This window comes from Hemitrygon akajei, chromosome 12 (genome assembly GCF_048418815.1).
Source record: "Hemitrygon akajei chromosome 12, sHemAka1.3, whole genome shotgun sequence".
Lineage (NCBI taxonomy): Eukaryota > Metazoa > Chordata > Chondrichthyes > Myliobatiformes > Dasyatidae > Hemitrygon > Hemitrygon akajei.
The window spans coordinates 68,763,270-68,787,217 of NC_133135.1; the positions used below are offsets into that span (position 1 = coordinate 68,763,270).

The 23,948-nt window shown below is 35.8% G+C and overlaps 1 protein-coding gene across 2 annotated transcripts in view; it reads left to right on the top strand.

Moving 5' to 3' along the window:
• Positions 1-23,948, top strand: part of dbt (dihydrolipoamide branched chain transacylase E2) — a 53,461-nt gene that overhangs the window by 4,054 nt on the left and 25,459 nt on the right. For both annotated transcript variants that reach the window (XM_073063396.1, XM_073063397.1), the window contains exons 2-4: positions 15,381-15,501; positions 15,596-15,671; positions 20,068-20,249. In XM_073063396.1, coding sequence (XP_072919497.1) covers positions 15,381-15,501; positions 15,596-15,671; positions 20,068-20,249 — 379 coding nt within the window. The remainder of the gene's footprint in view (positions 1-15,380; positions 15,502-15,595; positions 15,672-20,067; positions 20,250-23,948) is intronic.

Consider the following 23,948-nt stretch of genomic DNA (forward strand, 5'->3'; position numbering starts at 1 on the left):
AAGAAAGAAGATTTTTCGTTGACTACCGGAAAGCGGAGAAATTTGTACAAGAATTACCTGATGTCCACGAAGAGAAGTAAAGAATTATAGAAATGAAATGGACTAATGATGAAGACTGAAACAAGGTTGGACTTGACGGACATTTATAAGGAATAAGAAAAAAAAATAGTTGAGGAGTATTAATTGGGAGTAGAGACATTAACTATTTTCTTTTTTTTTTCTTCACTAGTATATTTTCTTTCTTCTTTGCGGGGGAGCTGGAGGAGCTCCTGATCGATGGCTGCAAGTTTCACGTGTATAATCATGGCGATTGCCATGACCCGTAAAATGGGGGGGGGGGTAATGTTGTGTTTCTTTTTATTCGCAACATTAGTGGGGGGGTATTTTGTTTTTTTTTCTTATATATTAGTTACCTTTCTTCTTTTTTTCTTCTTTTTTGCCTGGATGGTTGGGGAGAGACTCATAGCAACATGGAGAATTTTAAAGAGTTCCCAAGGTATTATGAATGATTAATTTACTTAATTTTTAAAGTTTTAATGTTAATGGACTTAATGGACCTGTGAAAAGAAAAAGTTTTAACATATATTAAGAAAATGAAAGGAGATATAGCTTTTCTACAAGAAACACATTTAACAGAAACAGAACATAAGAAATTAAAGAGAGATTGGGTTGGAAATGTCATTGCAGCTTCATTTAATTCAAAATCAAGAGGAGTTGCAATTTTGGTTAATAAAATTTTACCAGTTAAAATACAAAATGTAGTAATTGATTCTGTGGGGAGATATGTGATTATACATTGTCAATTTTTTTCAGAATTATGGACTCTTATGAACATTTATGCACCAAATGAAAATGATGCAAAATTCATACAAGAAGTTTTTTTGAACTTGGCTGATGCACATGATAAAATATTAATAGGTGGAGACTTTAATTTTTGTTTAGATCCAGTTTTGGATAGGTCAACTAAAGTTGCTACAAAATCAAAAGTAATAAAACTAACTTTATCATTAATGAAAGATTTAAACCTAATTGATATATGGAGAAAAATTAATCCGAGAGAAAGAGACTATTCATTTTATTCAAATAGACATAAAACTTACTCAAGGATTGATTTTTTTTTTATTATCAAAAAATATTCAGGATAGAGTGAAAAGTGTGGAATATAAAGCAAGAATACTGTCAGATCATTCCCCCATGATAATGATGGATAAGGAGGAATTGATCTATAGATGGAGATTTAATTCAATTTTATTAAAACATCAAGATTTTTGTGATTTTATGAAAAAACAGATTCAATTTTTTTTGGATACAAATTTACATTCAGTTGAGGATAAAATTGTATTATGGGAAGCGATGAAAGCATATTTAAGGGGTCAGATTATAAGTTATACATCTAAAATTAAGAAGGAATACATGGCAGAAATAGATCAATTGGAAAAAGATATCAAAGTTAGAAAAAGAATCTCAAAGATATATGACAGAAGAAAAACGAAGACAACTTGTTAATAAAAAAATTACAATATAATACACTCCAGACATATCGTACAGAAAAAGTAATTATGAGAACTAAACAGAAATATTATGAATTAGGTGAAAGATCACATAAGATTCTTGCTTGGCAGCTGAAAACAGAACAGGCTACTAAAACAATAAATGCAATTAGAACAAGTGCAAATAAGGTTACTTATAAACCTTTAGAAATTAATGAAACTTTAAAAAAATTTTATACTGAACTATATCAATCAGTATCACAAAATAAGATTGCTGAGATAGATAAATTTTTATCACAAATAACCCTTCCAAAATTAAATTTGGAAGAACAAAGGATTAGATATGCCCTTTACATTAAAAGAGGTTGAAGAAGCTTTAGGATCACTTCAGAGTAATAAATCCCTAGGAGAAGATGGTTTTCCTCCTGAATTTTATTAAAAAATTTAAAGATTTATTAATTCCTCCTTTTATGGAATTAATATATCAAGTGGAAAGAATGCATAAACTCCCACAATCTTTTTTAACAGTGATCATAACTGTATTGCCAAAAAAAGATAGAGATCCTTTAAAACCAACATCATATAGGCCTATTTCTTTGTTGAATACAGATTATAAAATAATAGCAAAAATTTTATCTAATAGAATATCTAAATATTTATCAAAATTAATACATATGGATCAAACAGGTTTTATTAAAAACAGACAATCAATGGATAATATAACCCGGTTACTTAGTATAATTCATTTGGCACAAAAAAGAGAGGAAATGAGTGTGGCAGTTGCTTTGGATGCAGAAAAAGCATTTGACAGATTGGAATGGGATTTTTTATTTAAGGTATTGGAAAAATATGAGTTAGGAAAATCTTTTATACAATGGATTAAAACCTTAAATACTAATCCTCAAGCTAAAGTAGTTACAAATGGTCAGATTTCAACACCATTTTGCTTAACGAGGTCAACTAGCTAAGGCTGCCCATTATCACCTGCTTTATTTGTATTGGCAATAGAACCATTAGCTGAATTAATTAGAACAGATTCAGACATTGGTGGCTTTAGAGTTAATCAAGAAGAATATAAGATTAATTTATTTGCTGATGATGTTTTGATTTATTTAACAAACCCATTGCAATCTTTGCAAAGACTATCTTTTAGATTGGAAGAATATGGGAAAGTATCAGGTTATAAAGTAAATTGGGATAAAAGTGAAATTCCCTTACCAAAGGAAATTATAATCAATGTCGATTAGTAACTCAATTTCGATGGTCAATAAATGGGATAAAATATTTCGGTATTAGAGTTGATAGTGATGTAAAAAATTTATATAAACAAAATTATTTGCCATTATTTAAAAAAAATAAGAGGATCTTGATAAGTGGATGATGTTACCAATAACATTAATAGGTAGAGTTAATGCTGTAAAAATGAATATATTTCCTAGATTGCAATATTTATTCCAAACTTTACCAATACAATTGCCTCAGAAGTTTTTTCAAGAACTGAATAAATATGTAAGGAAATTTCTTTGGAAAGGAAAGATGTCAAGAATATCATTGGAAAAATTGACATGTAAATTTGATTTAGGAGGGTTACAACTTCGAAATTTTAAGAATTATTATAAAGCAAATCAACTTAGATTTATTGCGTCTTTTTTTGATGAAGAAAAACCGGCATGGATTAGAATAGAATTAGATAAGATAGGAGAAAACATACCAGAAGATTTTATATATAAATGGGAATCCAAATGGATATGGGAAAAAAAGAATCTCCTATATTAAGACACTTGATTGATTTATGGAATAAGGTAAATATGGACGATGAGATAAAGAAACCTTTATTAGCAAAAAGAACTTTAATTCAAAATAGGCTTATTCCTTTTACAATGGATAGTAAACTTTTACATAATTGGTTCCAAAAGGGGATTAAATATATACGTGATTGTTTTGAAGGAGGTATATTGATGTCGTTTGATCAATTAAAAAATAAATATAAAATATCAAACAACACTCTTTTCTGCTATTTTCAATTAAAGGCTTATTTATGAGAAAAGCTGGGTCAAACAATGTTGATGCCAAAACCTAGTGAAATAGAAATATTAATTCAAAAAGGAAAAATTTAAAAATTTACATCCTGTATGTACAATTTGATTCAAAAACAGACAATTAAATCAGGAATTCATAAATCAAGACAAAAATGGGAATCTGATTTGAATATTAAAATTGATGGAAAAAGCTGGTCAAGATTATGTTCTGATAGTATGATAAATACAATAAATGTTCGACTTAGATTAGTACAATATAATTTTTTACATCAATTATATATAACACCACAGAAAATAAATAGATTGAATTCAAATATGTCTGACCAATGTTTTCGATGTAATCAAGAAATTGGTACTTTTTTACATTCTACTTGGTCTTGTTTTAAAATTCAATCATTCTGGATAAATCTAAGACTTTTATTGGAACAAACTACTGGAGTACAACTCCCACATAGTCCAATATTATTTTTATTAGGAGACATTGAAGGGACAATACCGAAACTTAAATTGAATAAGTATCAGAAAAAATTTATAAAAATTGCTTTGGCAGTAGCCAAAAAAGTTATCGCAGTTACTTGGAAATCTGATTTATATTTAACTATGGATCGTTGGAATAATGAAATATATAGTTGTATTCCACTTGAAAAAATTACATACAATCTAAGAAATGAATATGATATATTTTTGAAAATTTGGCTTCCATACCTACAAAAGATAGGATTAAATACATAGGTCCTTTGAAGATAAAATTATAAAGTAATTAGGGAAAGTAAAAATAAATATTAAAATTATTTTGAACTCCATGGAGCATGTGGGGATCCTCCGATATCCAGGCAATCTTTCTCTTCTTTCTTTTTTTTTCTTTCTTTAGACAAGGGTTAAGGGGGAGAGGGTTAATATTATTTTTTCTCTTTCTTACTATTTTATCATTACATTTATTCTTTGTAATTTTCAAAAAATTTAATAAATTAAAAAAAGACCGCACCCAACAGGACAGACAGCTACCAATGTGCAAAATACAAAAAGAAAGAGAGAAAAGAAAATAATAATAAAGCAATAAATACTGAGAACATGAGATAATGAGTGGTGTGAGTTCTTCTGAAATCAATAACCATTTCCTATGTCTTGTTGACATTGATGAAAAGTTCAAGTTCAGTTTATTGTCAGCTGGACACATCAATACTGCCAAATGGCACCAGGCCTTGAGCTCTTCCACCTGCTCTCTAAGTCATCTCATTGTTGTGGTGATGAATACCACCACTGTTGAGTCATTGGCTAACCTTACGATGTGATTGTTCGGGTGTTTGGCCGTGCAGTCGTGTGAGCAGAGTGTACAGCAATGGGCTCAGCACGCAGTCTTGGGGGTGGGGGGTGGGTGTCGGCTGTGTAGAGGATAATGGGGAGGATCCTGGCTATATGAGTTCTGTTAGTTGGGAAGTTCAATACCCAGTTGGACAGTTCTGTATCCAGAGTAAATAGTAGAAATTTGTTCACCAAAGTCTTTGGATAATGGCGTTGAATGCCAAACTGAAATCCAGGAACTGCGTTCTGACGTAAGTGATACACAACATACTGAATCAGCCGATGTCTCTAACCGGAAAGAACTCATTTTTATCAAATCAGTGGTAGTTAACATTTTGCAAAATTGTTAGTACTTTAATTCCATTATAACCCTTCATACTGTGCAAATGATGGTCTCAACTTTGCCTTACTAACTACATTTCTTTCAGTTAATTTAAGTTAATCCATACAGTTTTTAAGATTTTCCTGGTAAGTATTGCATTTTCAACATTTGGACAATTGCGTTCTTTTATATAGTGCAGATGCAAAATTACTATATTCCTCCAGCCCCCGTGCTGATATATTATGAATTTATAAAGTGAAAAACAAATGAAATATGAGGATGACTGTTAGAAAGAATGGAATTGTAATAAATGATCAAAACAATATGTAACACGGGGGAAGTCATGTGATGACGTAGGATCGAGACGTGGAAATCCAGCTCTCCCATAAAAAAACTAATAAATTAATGTTTAAGTGAAGAAAAGTTAGTAAATATTTTCTAAAAACTACGTCTAAACTACTCAGGATTTTCCTTAGATATGCCTCCTAAACAGATGCAGAAGAAAACTACTACTTTGAAGACAGTACAAGCTGGGCCGGCCACCATGAAGGAGCCTCGGACTCAAGTGCATCTTACCTCCGGCGATACAGAACAGGAATCAGCGGCAACATCAACAGTCTCCAAGAAGGAACAACAGGAACTGCACGTGCACGAAGGAAGGGGCATGCGCAAACACGAGCAATTTGAACTACAAATTCCAGCTACGATTGGAAGTGGAAGTGAAAATGAATCCGAGGTGGATTCGGATTCTCTGAAACATACAGATGAAGATGAGGAGGCAAAAGAAGAACAACAGGAAGAGGTTGGAGGTGGAAGATCTTCTGGAGACATAAGAAAAGCTTTGGTGCAAATAATACATGAGTTAAAAGAATTAAAAACCTTAAAAATAATAAAAAGATATTAAAAATATGAAGACTATGTTTGATAAAATGGTGAAAAAACAGGAGAAAATGGACAAGAAAGTTAAAAAGTTGGAAGAAATAACGGGAGACTCTATTCATAGAGTGAATAAAATGGAAGATAATATTCTTGTCTGGACATCAGAAAGAAAATGACTGTTGGGAAAAATAGACATGCTTGAAAATTTTAGTAGATGAAATAATATTAAAATTGTTGGTCTTAAAGAAGGGATAGAGGGAGAGGATCCAATAAATTTTTTTCAAAAATGGATCCCGGAAAATTTGGAAATTGGAGAGGGAATCCAGTTGATTGAAATCGAAAGGGCCCACAGAGCCTTAAGACCAAAACCTCAACCTGATCAAAACCCATGACCAATCTTGATAAAATGCTTAAGATATCAAGATAAAGAAAAGATCCTGAAGATAGCTGCCCAATGTGCCAGAAAGAGAAATGAGCCATTGATGATAGAAGGGAAAGCAGTTCTTTTCTATCCTGATATAAGTTTTGACCTTTTGAAGAGAAAGAAGGAATCTAATCCAGCGAAAAAAGTTTTATGGGAAAAGGGTTATAAATTTATATTGCGTCACCTGGCAACACTGATAATTTTTTTGGATGACGGAAATAGAAGATTTTTTACTGATCATCGGGATGCAGAGAAGTTTGCACAAGAACTCCCAAATATTTGCACAGTAAAGATTTAAAAGTGAAACAGATTAAAGATGAAGACGGGGACATTGAAGTGAGTTGATGGACATTAAGGACAGAAGAATATTTAAATATACTTTTAATTATATGATACGGGGAGAAAGGTAAAAATTTGAGAAATATTAATTGAGAGTAGTGATTATTTTTTCTTCTCTTGCATATACTTTTTTCATGCTACGGGGGAGCTGGGGGAACTTCGGATCGATCGCTACGGGATTCACGTGTGTAATCATGGCGTTTGCCATGACCTGCACAACGGAGGGGGGTAATGTTGTGTTTTTTTTCATTCACAACATTAGCAGGGGGTTTTTTTTTTTTTTTTTCTTGATAATCTATTTTTCTTTTATCTTTCTTTCTTTGCCTGGATGATCAGAGGGGAGACACATAGCAACATGGAGAATTTTAAAATAATTCCCTAAGGTACTACAAGAGTTGAAATATTATGTATTATTATAGATTGGAGTAACCCCTTTAAAAATAATGACTAATTTAATGAATTTTTAAAGTTTTAATGTTAATGGACTGATGAAAAGAAAAAGAATTTTAACATACATTAAGAAAATGAAAATAGATATAGCTTTTATACAAGAAACACATTTAACAGAGATAGAACATCAGAAATTAAAGAGAGATTGGGTCGGAAATGTTATTGCAGCTTCATTTAATTCAAAAGTGAGGGGAGTTGCAATTTTGGTTAACAAAACTTTACCAATTAAAATACAAAATGTATTAATTGATTCTGCGGGAAGATATGTAATTATACATTGTCAAATCTTTTCAGAACTATGGACTCTTATGAATATTTATGCACCAAATGAAAATGATGTAAAATTTATACAAGAGGCTTTTTTGAATTTGGCAGACGCACACTATAAAATATTAATAGGTGGAGACTTTAACTTTTGTCTAGACCCAGTTTTAGATAGTTCAACAAAGGTTGTTACAAAACCAAAAGTAGTAAAATTAACTTTATCATTGATGAAAGATTTAAATTTGATTGATATATGGAGAAGAATTAACCCAAGAGAAAGAGATTATTCATCTTATTCAAATAGACATAAAACTTATTCGATAGATTTTTTCCTACTATCAGTGAATATTCAAGACAGAGTGAAAAATATGGAAGATAAAGCAAGAATATTGTCAGATCATTCCCCCTTGATAATGACAATGATAATGATGGATAAGGAGGAATCGATTTACAGATGGAGATTTAATTCAATATTATTAAAACATCAAGATTTTTGTGATTTTATGAAAAAACGTTTTTTTTTAGATACAAACTCACATTCAGTTGATGATAAATTTATATTATGGGAAGCGTTGAAGGCATATTTGAGAGTCCAGATAATGTTATACTTCTAAAATTAAGAAGGAATATATGGTAGAAATAGATCAATTGGAAAAAGAGATTACAAAATTAGAAAAAGAATCTTAAAGATATATGACAGAAGAAAAACAAAGATAACTTGTTAATAAGAAGCTACAATATAATACACTTCAGACATACCGAACAGAAAAAGCAATTATGAGAACTAAACAGAAATATTATGAACTAGGTGAAAGATCACACAAGATTCTTGCTTGGCAGTTAAAAACAGACCAGGCTTCCAAAACCATAAATGCAATTAGAATAAGTGTAAATAAAATTACTTATAAACCTTTAGAAATCAATGAAACTTAAAAATTTTTTTAATTCTGAACTGTATCAATCAGAATCACAAAATGATATTGTTGAGATAGAAAGGTTTTTATCACAAATAACTCTCCCAAAATTGAATTCGGAAGAACAGAAGGGATTAGATGTGCCTTTTACATTAAAAGAGGTCGAAGAAGCTCTAGGATCACTTCAGAGTAATAAATCTCTAGGAGAAGATGGTTTTCTGCCTGAATTTTACAAAAAGTTTAAAGATTTATTAATTCCTCCTTTTATGGAGCTAATACACCAAGCGGAAAGAACACATAAACTTCCAGAATCTTTTTCGATGGCTATTTTAATAGTATTGCCAAAAAAAGACAGTGATCTTTTAAAGCCAACATCATATAGACCTATTTCTTTGTTGAACACGGACTATAAAATAATAGCAAAGATTTTATCTAATAGATTATCTAAATACTTACCAAAATTAATAACACATGGACCAAACAGGATTTATTAAAAATAGACAATCTGCAGATAATGTAACTCGGTTACTTAGCATAATTCATTTGGCACAAAAGAGGGAAGAAATGAGTGTGGCAGTTGCTTTGGCTGCAGAAAAAGCATTTGATAGATTGGAATGGGATTTTTTATTTAAGGTATTGGAAAAATATGGATTAAGAGTATCTTTTATAAAATGGATTAAAACCTTAAATACTAACCCCAAAGCTAAAGTGGTGACAAACGGCCAAATTTCAACATCATTTCAGTTAACAAGGTCAACTAGACAAGGTTGTCCATTATCACCTGCTTTATTTGTGTTGGTGATAGAACCATTAGCTGAATTAATTGGAACTGACTCAGATATTATGGGTTTCAGAGTTATTCAGGAGGAATATAAGATTAACTTATTTGCTGATGATGTTCTGCTTTATCTAACTAACCCATTGCATTTGTTGCGCAAATTATCTTCTAGATTGGAAGAATATGGGAAAATATCAGGGTACAAAATAAATTGGGATAAAAGTGAAATTCTACCCCTTACTAAAGGAGATTATAGTCAATGTCGATTAATAACTCAATTTAGATGGCTGATAAATGGTATAAAGTATTTAGGTATAAGAGTTGATAATGATATAAAGAATTTATATAAACTAAATTATTTGCCATTATTGAAAAAAATTCAAGAGGATCTTGACAAATGGATGATGTTACCAATAACATTAGTAGGTAGAGTCAATGCTGCAAAAATGAATATATTCCCTAGATTACAATATTTATTCCAAACACTACCAATACAATTAAAATTCAATAAAAATATTAAAAAAACAATATGTAACACTTACCCAAAAGGCTGGTATATGTCTAGGGGAAAAGGAGATCCAGCCACTCACCAACCCCGCCTCCCGTACACGCAGGTGCTGTGAGAATCAAGTTTATGCCACGCACACACACAATATCAAACACACCAGATAACGTTATGGAATACACTTTAAAGATTTTACTAAAACTGAAAGAGTACTATGCAATTCAGTATATATGAAGGAAAAGAAAATAAGGTAAAAGGCACCAAATTATCAAAGTTCAGTCAGTTTAGTGCATGTCGTTGGAGCTCAACCATCGAACCATTCGACCCCTTGTCACTTTCTTCCGACCTTCACGTCCTTGCACCTGGTGGTTGACCGAGCAATGCAGCGCACGTCCACCTTCCTTGGCATCTTCCTGACTCTCCTGAAAAGACCGTGGAAACCACCAGGCTCCCAGCCTCACAAGAAAATAACATTCCCCATTGGTTAACAAATGAATACAAACCCGATATCAGCAAGTCTAAAGCTAAATTGTGTACAGTTTTGGTCTCCAGGGTTAAGGAAGGACATCCTGGCTGTAGAGGAAGTGCAGCGTAGATTCACAAGGTTAATTCCTGGGATGTCTGGACTGTCTTACGCAGAGAGGTTAGAGAGACTGGGCTTGTACACGCTGGAATTAAGGAGATTGAGAGGGGATCTGATTGAAACATATAAGATTATTAAGGGATTGGACAAGATAGAGGCAGGAAATATGTTCCAGATGCTGGGAGAGTCCAGTACCAGAGGGCATGGTTTGAGAATAAGGGGTAGGTCATTTAGGACAGAGTTAAGGAAAAACTTCTTCTCCCAGAGAGTTGTGGGGGTCTGGAATGCACTGCCTCGGAAGGTAGTGGAGGCCAATTCTCTGGATGCTTTCAAGAAGGAGCTAGATAGGTATCTTATGGATAGGGGAATCAAGGGATATGGGGACAAGGCAGGAACCGGGTATTGATAGTAGATGATCAGCCATGATCTCAAAATGGCGGTGCAGGCTCGAAGGGCCGAATGGTCTACTTCTGCACCTATTGTCTATAATCTATAAACCACTGTGAGAGAAAACACTTATCATACAAAGAAGCATTCCTATTCTTAACAAAACAAAGAAGCCATTTTAATTAAGATAAACAGTACATTGTACAAATAGATATATAAAGAAAAATTATCAAGCTGCATAACTTCTGATCTTGCCATTCAAGCCAATGGAGATGATTAGTGATTGAATGTGGAGCTTTTCCTTTATAATTAAGGTTCAACATTGATTAGATTAAATCTCATGGAAAGTATGTAACATTCAACCAATTGCAAATAAATAAATGCAACATTTGCCCTTACTGTTCCATTAACTAACCATGTTTCAATGTTTGCACTACGGTATGTATAATTGCACAATGGATCAGGGGCTGTTGAATAACATTGAAGGTCAAATGATTTGGGTCACAAAATAAATTGACATAAAACACAGATGCTCACAGGCACGTGTTTAAGCAATGCCGGCTAGAATGCAGTTCCGGGGGAGGAACTTGGCTGCTCGGCACGCGCTGCCTTTTTTCGTAACAGTGAAAACACCTTCTTTTAGCGAAAACAGGTAACTAATGTAGGTCTTTCGTAACAGCGAGTTGACGTAAAGCGAATGTTCGAAAAACCGGGGACACCTGTATATAGAATAAGTTAGAAGGTCTGTTGCACAGTTGGAAATAGACTGTTATGACATGGGCATCACTGAGAAGTGGCTGAAAGAAGATCATAGTTGGAAGCTTAACCACCAGAGGGATACAGGTTGTTTTGAAATGACAGGCAGGTAGGCAGAGGGGTGGGGTGGCTCTGTTGGTAAAAAAAGATCAAATTCTTAGAGGTGACATAGGATTAGAAGTTGTATAATCCTTGTGGGTGGAGGGTAATAAGATCCTCATGGGAGTCATATACAGGCCCCCAATACAGTAGCCAGGATGCCAGATATAAATTACAGCAGGAGATAGAAAAGGCATGTAATGAGGGCAATGTTCTGATAGTCATAGGGATGTCAGGTTGGTGCTTAATCCGAAAAGAGTGAATTTATAGAGTGTCCACAAGATGGCTTTTTAGAGCAGCATATAGTTGAGCCCACTAAGGGAAAGACAATTCTGGATTGGGTGTTGTGTAATGAACCAGATTTAATGAGGGAACTTGAGGTAAAGGAACCCTTAGAAGACAGTGATCATAATATAATAGAATTCACCCTGCAATTTAAGAGGGGGAAGCTAAAGTAAAATGTATCAGTATTATAGTGGAGTAAAAGGTATTACGGCAGCATGAGAGAGAAGCTGGCCAAAGTTATTGGGAAAGAGACTCTAGCAGGGCTGATAGCAGACCAGCAAAAGGAGAGAAAAGATGGTAAGCTAACCAATAATATAAAAGAAGATACTGAATTTTTTCAGATATATAAAGGGTAAGAGAGGTGAGATTGGATTTTGGACTGCTGGAAAATGATGTTGGAGAGGTAGTAATTGGGGTGGGGGAAGAAACGGGGGATGTCTTTGTCTTCACTGCAGAAGGCACTACCTGTATACTGACATTTGAGACTGGAGGCAGAAGTAAGTGTAGTTGCTATTATTAAGGAGAAGGTGCTTGGGAAGTCGTAGGGTCCGAATATAGATAAGTCACCTGGTCTGGGTGGTCTACATGCCATGGTTCTGAAAGAGGTAGCTAAAGAGATTATGGAGGCAGGGTAACGATCTTTCAAAAACCACTAGATTCTGGAATGGTTCCAGAGTACAGAAAAATTACAAATATCTCTCCATTGTTTAAGAAGGGAGGGAGGCAGAAGAAAGGAAATTATAGGCCAATTAACCTGACTTCAATAGTTGGGTAGATTTTGGAGTCCATTATTAAGGATGAAGTTTCAGGCTACTTGAGGCACATGGTAAAATAGGCCAGAATTGACAAATCTGTTGGAAATCTTTTAGGAAATAACAGGCAGGATAGACAGAGTTAGTTGGATGTTGTTAACTTGGATTTTCAGAAGGCTTTGACAAGGTGCCGCACATGAAACTGCTTCAAAGTTCAAAGTAAATTTATTACTAAAGTACATATATGTCACGATATACAACCCTGAGATTAATTTTTTTGTGGGCATACTCAATAAATTCATATTGGCAAAATTACCATAGCATTAATGAAAGCTTGCACCAACTTGGGCATTCAACCAGTATGTAAAAGACAACAAGCTGCAGATACAAGAAGAAAGAATAATGATTGTAAATAAGCAATGGGATGAAGAGTCTTTGAAAGTGAGTCCATAGTTTGCGGGATCATTTCAATGATGGGGCAAGTGAAGTTGCGTGATGGTTGAAGGATATTAACTATTCTTGAACATGGTGGTGTGAGTTGTGTGGCTCCTGAACCACCTTCCTGATGGCACTAGCGAGAAGAGAATATGCTCTAGGTGGTGGGGGTCCCTGAAGATGAATGCTGCTTTCCTGCAACAACATTTTATGTAGATGTGCTCAAGGTGGGAGAAGACTTTACCTGTGATGGATTGGGCCATATCCACTATCTTTAGAGAGGTTTTCTGTTCAAGGGCATTGGTGTTTCCATACCAGGCTATGTGGTGCTGAGGAATTATATGCAGAACTAAAAGGGCTAAAACCTAACTTGATTTATTGGCAGCTTGACGAGTTGTGCTGTGAGAATAATGTATGAACAAAGAAGTGTTTGTTGCATGAAAAAGCTGCTGTGTCCCCTTATCAGAATATGTATGTGATAACAAATTGTTTAACAGCAGCCCCAGACAGTACTCGGGTGCTCACTTGATTTGCAGATTTTCCCAAGCTATGTGAGTGGGGTTCTGAGGTTCAGCTGAGTGATGCAAGCTTGCTAAGAAACAGTATGTAATTTTAAATAAACTGTGTTTGACAATTATTCCCTGAGTCTGAACCTAAAGTCCTCTGATAGTGAGGCAGTACAACAGTGCACCCAGTCAATGTACTCCCCACTACATATCTATAGAAGTTTGTCAAAGTTTTCAGATGTCATGCCAAATCTTAGCAAATTCCTAAGGAAGTAGAGGTGCTGCCATGCTTTCTTTGTAATTGCACTTATGTGTTGGGCCCAAGACAGGTCCTCCGAAATAATAACATTGAGGAATTTAAGGTTGTTGAACCTCTCTGTCTCTGATTTCCTCATACTTCTCTTTCCTGTAATACCATGAGCTCATACATTGCTTAGCAGGAATTACTGGAAAGATACCTGTAGAAGATTGGCTGACTGGCCGGAGGCAGAGTGGGAATAAAGGGGGCATTTACTGGTTGGCTGCCAGTGACTAGTGGTGTTTGGTAGAGGTCGGTGTTGAGACCATTTCCTTTTATATGTTAGCGATTTGGATGGCAGAATTGATAGCTTTATGCCCGTGTTTGCAGACAGTAGAAGATAGGTGGAGGGGCAGGTATTGTTGAGGAAACAGTGAGTCTGCAGAAGGACTTGGACAGTTTGGAGAATGGGCAAAGAAGTGGCAGATGGAGTATAGTACTGGGAATTATACAGTCATGCACTTTGGTAGAAGGAATAAAGGCATAGACTATTTTCTAAATGGAGAAAATTCCAAAATCAGAGATGCAAAAAAACTTGGGAATCCTTGTGCATGATGGACTTGGAGTATTGTGAGCAGTTTTGGGCCTCTTATCAAAGAAATTATATTGAAGAGTGTTTGATGGCTCTGTCCTGTACGTGCTGGAGTTTAGAAGAATGGGGGGGGGGGGGGTTCTCATTGAAACCCATCAAATATTGAAAGGCCTTGATAGAGTGGATGTGGAAAGGATGCTTTATATAGTGGGTAAGTCTATGACCAGAGGACACAGCCTCAGAATAGAGGGATGTCCATTTAGAACAGTGATGAGGAATTTCTTTAGCCAGAAGGTAGTGAATCTGAAGAACTCATTGACATAACTTTAAACTATTTTGGATAAATTCTCTGTATAGAAGGGTAAGGTTTACTTTAGTGAAAATCAAATTCAACACAGTGGAAAAGTACGGTTAACCATACATTAGTATTACATTATACTTGTTGCATTCTATGGTAATAGGGCATGCAGAATGATTAAAATTGTTTCACTGGTGTTTTCATCATTACTGTTTCATATTGCATAATAAAAAAAAGGTTGGAGCTTCTAGCTGCTTTGTACCCTAAAAGCATTAACTTTTTAAATAACATTCTAAGAGCACATTTGTCAAAGGTTGTGATGGTAATTGATAATGAAGCTCAGAGGTAAACAATATACCCCCATCATACACATAGAAATATGTCCTTGTGGGAAAATGACTTCTTTGCCCTTTGCCCAAGATGTTTGGCCTTCTGCCAATTTGAGGCAGAAGTTTCTCTTGTGGTTAAACCATAATTGATACCAAGACCACTGACCACTGCTACTCAAGGTAATAGGTCCTTCCCAATAATGCTGTTTTTGTTTCCTGTTGTTCAGCAACAGCAGTAACAGAAATTATGAATGTTTGCCCCTTCTCTGTGAAGAGCATAGGAAGAGATTTTGAATTGCAAATGTCAAATTTCTCAATCTTCTCTTTCCCATTTCTTAGAGGTTGCTATAATTGCAAAACTGCCATTGAAGTCTATATTGTTACATCTGTTAATTGTCTCTGTTTCTCTGCCAGGTATGTGTGCACCACTATAGATGTTGTAGTAATGGTCATTTTATGAAGCCACAATATCCTATATTTAACAAGTCATCTATTCGAGTCTGCGTACAGTCAAGATATTTAAGAACCTCTGCTGGTAACTGTAATGTTTACTAGTTTCTCTCTGAACTCATAATTTAGCATGATTATTTCTGTCAACTGTTGACTTACCTTTTTACTTACTTTTGCAGCTGTTAATGGTCAAGTTGTTCAGTTTAAACTTTCTGACATTGGAGAAGGGATTACAGAAGTTAATGTGAAGGAATGGTAAGTTGATTCCAGATGATGATTTTGTGTTCCAGAATTGCTATGGGCCCAGTCAACAAATCTTTTGTTCATAAAATTGATTTATTGGTTAATTTTTGACTAGGACGTATTTTACAATGCAAGAGTGTACCTCTTCATTGTCTTGTGTTTATATAACAAAATTGCTAAGAGTACAACTTAATATAGACCACGTAATCTGGTGAATAATTTTTGTTTTAAAGACTATTGCATTTGAATTGTGCCTCATCATTTCCTTCAAACATTGTTACAGCCCAGTGTACAAATGAGGTATCTGCACATAACAAAATCCCACAAATAGAAATGGGATGTATGGCTGGCTGCCCTGTGTTAAAGACAAACGGTGTCCCCCGTTTTTCGAACATTTGCTTTACGTCAACTCGTTGTTACGAAAGACCTACATTAGTTACCTGTTTTCGTTAACGGAAGGTGTTTTCACTGTTACGAAAAAAGGCAGCACGCGCCGAGCAGCCAGGTTCCTCCCCCGGAACTGCATTCTAGCCGGCATTGCTTAAACACGTGCCTGTGAGCATCTGTGCTTTATGTCAATTTATTTTGTGCATCCGTTAGCATGATGAGTTCTAAGGTGTCAGAAAAGCCTAAAAGAGCGCGTAAAGGTGTTACACTTAGTGTAAAACTAGACATAATTAAGTGTTTCGATCATGGTGAACAAAGTAAGGACATAGTGAGTTTGGCTAAGGGTTTGTGGAAGTTGACGAAGATGATGTTGAAGAGGTTTTGGCATCCCATGACCAAGAACTGAGAGATAAAGAGCTGATGAAGAGGAAAGGATAACATTTGAAGCCGAACGCAGTAGCGAGCAGCCAGAAAGTGAAGACGTCCAGGAACTGAACGGGAAGCAATTGCTTGAGATTTTCGCTGCAATGATTGCAGAAAAGTATTCCTACATTATTTAGGCTGTGTATTTATCAGATCATTCCTGCTTTTACTATATGTTACTGTTATTTTAGGTTTTATGTGTTATTTGGCATGATTTGGTAGGTTAATTTTTGGGTCTGAGAACGCTCACAAATTTTTCCCATATAAATAAATGGCAATTGCTTCTTCACTGTACGACATTCCGGCTTACGAACCGTTTCATAGGAACGCTCTACCTTCGAGTAATACAGGGAAACCTGTATTTTAGATAGCTTCTTTCATGGCTGAAGGTTGAATGAACTAATGTATCTCACAAATCATTGGGATGCTTTTCACATGCAGACACTGTAATGTTTTCAAGTTGAAGAAAATATTGGATCAACTATTCAATATAGTAACATATAATTAACATCTCAGTTTACTATTTATTGTAAAAGCTATTACCTCATGAAATTCAGTGTTACATTAATATAAATCAAAATTACGTGTGAATTCTTGAGATGATTCCTCAGACCTGCAATATTGCCAAACAAACCAAGTAGGTTACAGTAACTTAACGACATTAATCTGTATGTAAAAAGAAAAAAAATACTGTATGTTGTAGACCATTTTGAATGCTCTGTACAGACAGCAGAAGCACTTCTACATTTTTGACTCAAGACTCCTGGACAGGATACAAGTAATTCTTGACATGACTGGTTTTACTTGCTCAATGACATGACCGTGGTGGGTTTCATCAGCAAGAACGACGAGTCAGCTTACAGAGAGAAGGTGCAGCGGCTAACGAACTGGTGCAGAGCCAACAACCTGACTCTGAATGTGAACAAAACAAAAGAGATGGTTGTTGACTTCAGGAGGGCACGGAGCAACCGTTCCCCGCTGAACATCGACGGCTCCTCGGTAGAGATCGTGAAGAGCACCAAATTTCTTGGCGTTCACCTGGCGGAGAATCTCACCTGGTCCCTCAACACCAGCTCCATAGCAAAGAAAGCCCAGCAGCGCCTCTACTTTCTGCGAAGGCTGAGGAAAGTCCATCTTCTCCCCCCCCCATCCTCATCACATTCTACAAGGGTTGTATTGAGAGCATCCTGAGCAGCTGCATCACTGCCTGGTTTAGAAATTGCACCATCTTGGATCGCAAGATCCTGCAGTGGATAGTGAGGTCAGCTGAGAAGATCATCGGGGTCTTTCTTCCCGCCATTACAGACATTTACACTACACGCTGCATCCGCAAAGCAAACAGCATTATGAAGGACCCCACACACTCCTCATGCAAACTCTTCTCCCTCCTGCCATCTGGGAACAGGCACCAAAATATTCGGGCTCTCACAACCAGACTATGTAACAGTTTCTTCTCCCAAGCTATCAGACTCCTCAATACCCAGAGCCTGGACTGACACCAGCTTTCTGCCCTCTACTGTGTCTTGTCTATTATTTATTGTAAGGCCTGCACTGTTTTGTGCACTTTATGCAGTCCTGGGTAGGTCTGTAGTCTAGTGTAGTTTTTTTTTCTGTGTTGTTTTTACGTAGTTCAGTCTAGTTTTTGTACTGTTTCATGTAACACCATGGTCGTGAAAAATGTTGTCTCGTTTTTACTGTGTACTATACCAACAGTTATGGTCGAAATGACAATAAAAAGTGACTTGACTTGACTTACATACATCTGCAACTAGTTATTTTGAAAGCAACATTCAACACTGTTTTATTCTTTAGAGCTTTCCTTCTATTGTGCAATTTCACTCTTGTTCCAACTGTCTCATTTTGTTTTGATGTTCTCTCATTCTTCTTTCTATCAGTGCTTTTTTTGTTCTCTCCTTATCTTTTTCCAGTGACTGAGGCTAAATATTAGGTGGGTAAAAGATTGCATTTCCAGGTGTGTTTTATGTGTTAATTTGGTGGAAAAGGATTTGACAGGCTACAACCTGCCTGCATGTTGTGTATGATTAGCAGAGGGAGAAGAGGAGATTAGCTAGGATTGGGCAGTTGCCTTAAATGTGAAGTGAACATATTTCCAACACTGCTGCATGCCTGCTCCATACCCAAGCTCATTCTTCTTTTATCCTAGTGTCCATCAGATGTCCTCTGCCCCTTTCTCACCTGGCTGCTTATCAGCAGCAAGTGTGTCTCAATCACTTATGGACTTAAAGCAGTAGTACAGTTTTGGTCACCCTGTTATAGGAATTATATGGTTAAATTAGAGGATTTACAAGGATGTTGCTAGGACTACAGGGCCTGAGATATAGGGAGACGTTGCCCAGCCTAGGTCTTTATTCCATGAATCTTAAAGAATTGTTTCATATGAGAGCCATACATAATGGGATTGGTAACAGTCTTTTCCACAGGGTAGGGGAGTCCAGAGCTAGCGGGAATAGTTTTATGACCGAGAGGGTAAACATATAAAAGGGAGTTAAAGGGCATCATTTTGCACACAGTGCAGTGAATAACTGGGATGAGCTGCCAGAGGAAGTGATTGAGCAGGTACAAAAGTATAATTCAAGAATCACTTGGGTGCATTGAGAGACTGGCTTGGGCCTGTGAGCTGAATACAGGAAATTGGGACGACCTTGGTATGGACTGATTAGATCAAAGGACCTGTATCCGTGCTGTATTGTTCTAAGACTAATTGAGGCTCAAGGTTTGTTCCTTGGAGTATTCATATTTTGTGTTATCAGCAAATATTACATTCATTTTGTCTTTTGCCTTTCATTATATTTTTCTCTCTCACGATTCATTGGACAAATCTTGTCATTTGCTTAAATCTTCCCAGTTCTTACACAATTTTTGGAAACATTAGAAACCTCCCCTTTATTAAACTTCATTTTCTGTCAGGTTGTTGCTTACTTATGTTCTGTGTGTAGATTTTTCTGGATCTGGCAATGTTGAATTGTTGACTCAAGTCATCCAGATCCACCATTAGCAAAGATCTGTGCAGTAGCCAGGTATTGGATAACATTAGGAGAGCAAATTAGAACAAGCCCTGCCCACAAAAATACTGGAAAAAGTCCTTGCCAACATGCTGTCAAAGTTGAGAATAATTAATAATTAATGTCTTAATACATTGAAATATTGAAGAAGCTTCGGAAATAATTCAAAAATTAATGTTAAAATGTATATAAAATTAAAATGCCAAATTTAATGACCTATAATTAATATTAAATCTCATTTAATTCTGAGGTACGTAAATTACCTTATGCTTGCATTTGTCTCTTCAGCCACTCCTCTCATTTCTGATGAATGAACTCTTGTGCAGCACAGACACCTCAGTACTTTACCAGCGGCCTGCATTTGGGAAAATCATGATAAAGCACTGCCGAAAAATATTTGCTGGTATTGATTGAGAAATATTAGTAGTTTTTCTTGAGACTATTTTCCAGCCTCATCTAATTCTGTCTTTGTAGCCAATTTGAACACATTTTCCATAAAGCCTAAGTGATCACACATTTGATATAGCTGTGTGTCCCAATGTCTTGTAGTGACTGCTTTTCTCTGATCATTGCAGGTACGTAAAGGTGGGAGACACAGTATCACAGTTTGACAGCATCTGCGAAGTCCAGAGTGACAAAGCATCAGTTACAATAACCAGCCGATATGATGGTGTTGTTCGAAAAATTTATTACAATGTGGATGATACTGCTTATGTGGGCAAACCACTCATTGATATAGAAACAGAAGCTATAAAAGGTACATCAGACTTGGGACTAATTAGTGTAAAGGTGATATTTGATATAATTCAATATGAATAGGACCAATAGAAATCAAACGTGTGTGTGTGTATATATGTATTTATCTTTGAGAGTGTTATTGCATTCCAGAATGCAAGACTTTCCAGAAATAAATAGGGCCTTGGCTTGAAGTGTAAAATGCAAAGGCAAAGAACTTTTTTTCAAATTTATTTAAATAGCAGGTAAACCTCAGCTGGAGTACTGCCCAGTTATCATACTTCTTGTAAGAGACTTCTCAAAGCTTTGGATAGAATGCTCCAGATTTATTAGACTGATACCTGACGTAGTTTTGGTCATATTACTTGACTGGAGAAACTGATTGTCCTCCTAGATTCTGAAGTTTAATTCCATCAATTTTAATATGAATAAGTTTTAGGCCATAAGATATAGGAGGGGAATTAGGCCACTTGGCCCATTGAGTTTGCTCTCAGATTCTCTCGCAATCGAAACATTGCTCTTTTAAGGCCCTCAGGACCTATTTTGCTTTGATTAAGTTCCCTTCACTCTTCTAAGCTCCGGTGGATACACATTTAGCCTTTCCATCATTTCTCATGGGATAACCTACCCAATCCATAAGACTGTAAGACATACAGTAGGAGCAAAATTAGGCCATCCAAATGTTCTCTGCCATTCTATTATGGCTGATTTATTATCCCTCTCAGCCTCCTTTTTCCACTTACTCTCCGTAACTTTGACACTCTTACTAATCAGAACATGTCATCCTCCACATTAAATATACCCAATGACAAGGCCTCCATAGCTATCTTTGGCAATGAAATTCCACAGATTCATCATCCTCTGGCTGAAGAAATTCTTCCTCATCTGTTTTAAAGGGAAGTCCTTGTATACGGAGGCTGTGCCCTCTGGTCCTAAAATTCCCTACTACCTCTCCATGTCCACTCTGTTGAGGCCTTTCAAAATTCAATACATTTCAATGAGATTCCTCCCTCATTTTTCTAAACTCTTGCAAGTGCAGGCCCAGATCCATCAAATGCTTCTCGTATATCAACCTTTTCATTCCCGGCTTCATTCTGGTGAACCTCCTCTGTATCCTCTCCAATGCCAGCATATCCTTTTTTAGGTAAGTGGCCCAAAACTGCTTACAATACTCCCAATTACAGTCTGACCAATGCCTTATAAAGATTCAGCATTACATCCTTGCTTATTCTAGTCCTCTGAAAATAAGTGCTAACATTGCATTTGCCTTCCTTCCCACCAACTCAACCTGTGTGTTAACCTTTAGGGAATCCTGCACAATGACTGCCATGTTCCTTTGCACCTTTGATTTCTGAATTTGATCCCTGTTTAGAAAATAGTCCATAGTTTTGTAAACAGAGAAGTGCCTTTATTACTTCTGCCAAAGTATATGACCATACATTTCCCTTCACTGTATTCCATCTGCCATTCTCTTAATCTGTCCAAATCCTTCTGCAGACTCCCTGCTTCCTCAACACTTCCTGCCCCTCCATCTATCTTTGTATCATCAGCAAACTCGGCCACAAAGCCATCAATTCCATCATTGACATATAACATGAATATAAATGGTCCTAACAGGGAATCTTGCGGAACACCACTGCTCACCAGTGGACTTCAGTCTTTGCAAAGCGCAATCCAGGTCTTAGTCCAGTTATCCACAAGAATATTCCCAACAAATTTTCATCCTTTCTTAAGAAAAGACTATGCACAGCACTCCAGATATGATCTCACCAATTCATCTCTCTACTTTTGTAATCACTTGTCCAGCATTAAATAACAACACTTTGTTAGCTTTATTAATTATTATCTGTGCATTCATACTAGTATTTTGTAAAAGATGGAGTGGAATACTCAGATTGTGTTGCAACTCAAAGCTCTGCAAGTCTCAGTATTTGGATAAAATCCTACTTTGTTATTTTTATACCAAATGGAGAATTTTACATATCCTGCATTATACTCCAAAGCCAGATCTTTGCCCACTATCTGAATTGACTTTAGCTTCTTCATAACCTCCTCACATTTTCCAACCTATCTTTATACCATCAGCAAATTTTGGAGCTATAACTTTGGTGCCTTCATCCAAGACATTGATATAAAAAAAGTAAAACGTTGAGGCCCAAGCACAGATCCTTGCTCCACAGTGCTTGTTCCATTTTGCCAACCATTTTTTCTGTTATCCAACAAAATCTTTTAATTATGTAAATATGTTGTGCGATAACCAATGCAACATCTACTTAAATGCCTTCTGAAGATCAAAGTATACCAGTTGTCCTTTATCCATAGCTCATGTTACAACTTTAATGACCTCCAACAAATTGATCAGGTATGATTTCTCTTTCACAAAGTCATGTTGACTTTGTGTGATCACTTTGAAGTTTTTTTTGTGTGTCTTACTTTGAAATATTTGCTTTTAATGTTTATCCAGTGGCATATGTAAAATTGATGCCTATAGTACTGTTTTTTCTCTCCTTCCCCTTTTAATGAAGGAGTTTCATTTATTATTTCTCAGTCTAATGAGACCTTTCCTGAATCTGGGGAATTTTAGATAATTCATACTCATATGTCAACTCTCTCATTGGTCACTTTATAGCATTCAAGGATGAGGTCCATCAGGACACAAATATTTATCAGCTTTCAGCTCCAACAATTTGCTCAGTATCACTTTCCTGGCGATTATAGCGAGGTTTTCCAAGTTATTTGTATTCTCTATAGTGAAGGTACAAAATAGCTGTTTATCGATTTTCCATTATTAAATCACCAGTCTCACTCTTTATTGGGTCAACACTCAAAGTAATATTTTATAAATATCATCATCATTATCTTATTAAACAGATCTAAAAACAACATTATGCTTCAGTCTACCCAATGTGTGCTGTCAGCCGCTGTGTGACTAGGCCTTATCCTGTTGTGTTCATTCACTCTACCAGTATGAGAAATATTTCTCTTTGCTTTGAATGTAATACACTCCCTTTGCTGTGGAATGCCGCCAAAGGTTTGGCTGGCTCTATGTCTTGAATACTTTTTGTGTGGTGGTAAAAGTCTGCAAAAGCTGAAGCTGCTTAAATAGTCCTTTAAATTGGACTTTGTGTCAGTAAAGTGACTGTATCATAGCAACCATTGCCCTAGTTTAGTAAGGGCTATGGAAGGAGGATCCAAGCAGAGATTGAAGGCAGTAAAACATCTATTCCACTGAAGGTTTTTGAGACACAACCTTTCTTTAATGACTGTGATAAGTGGTTTCTACAATGTGCTCATTTCAGGTGATCTTGATCTTCTGTCATGCACAAATTTCACTTGCCCACCAGAACAATCACTGCTATTGTGATTGTTACCAGATTAATTGGACTGTGTAACCTGGTAAAATTGTTTTTGCTGAATATAATTGTAAATGTCACAAACTGTTGCATTATTCAAGAGTGAAATGAGTAGTTAGTTGAAGATTAATGAAGCTCCCATTATATCCACTGTTTTGGTATTTCACTGCAACTTGTATTTTGTTGGTCCTGCTGCCAGTACATTTCCAATTGACTGCCCTGAGAGTATTTGATATTATAACATTAATCTTTTTTAATTTGTATAAATTAGTAAATTTGATAAAAATTGAAAGCTGAAATAATAGATTTTTAAGTTTGGTTTCGTTTTGGATTTTATTTGATTTTGCATTGGCAGTTGTAGGAACCAG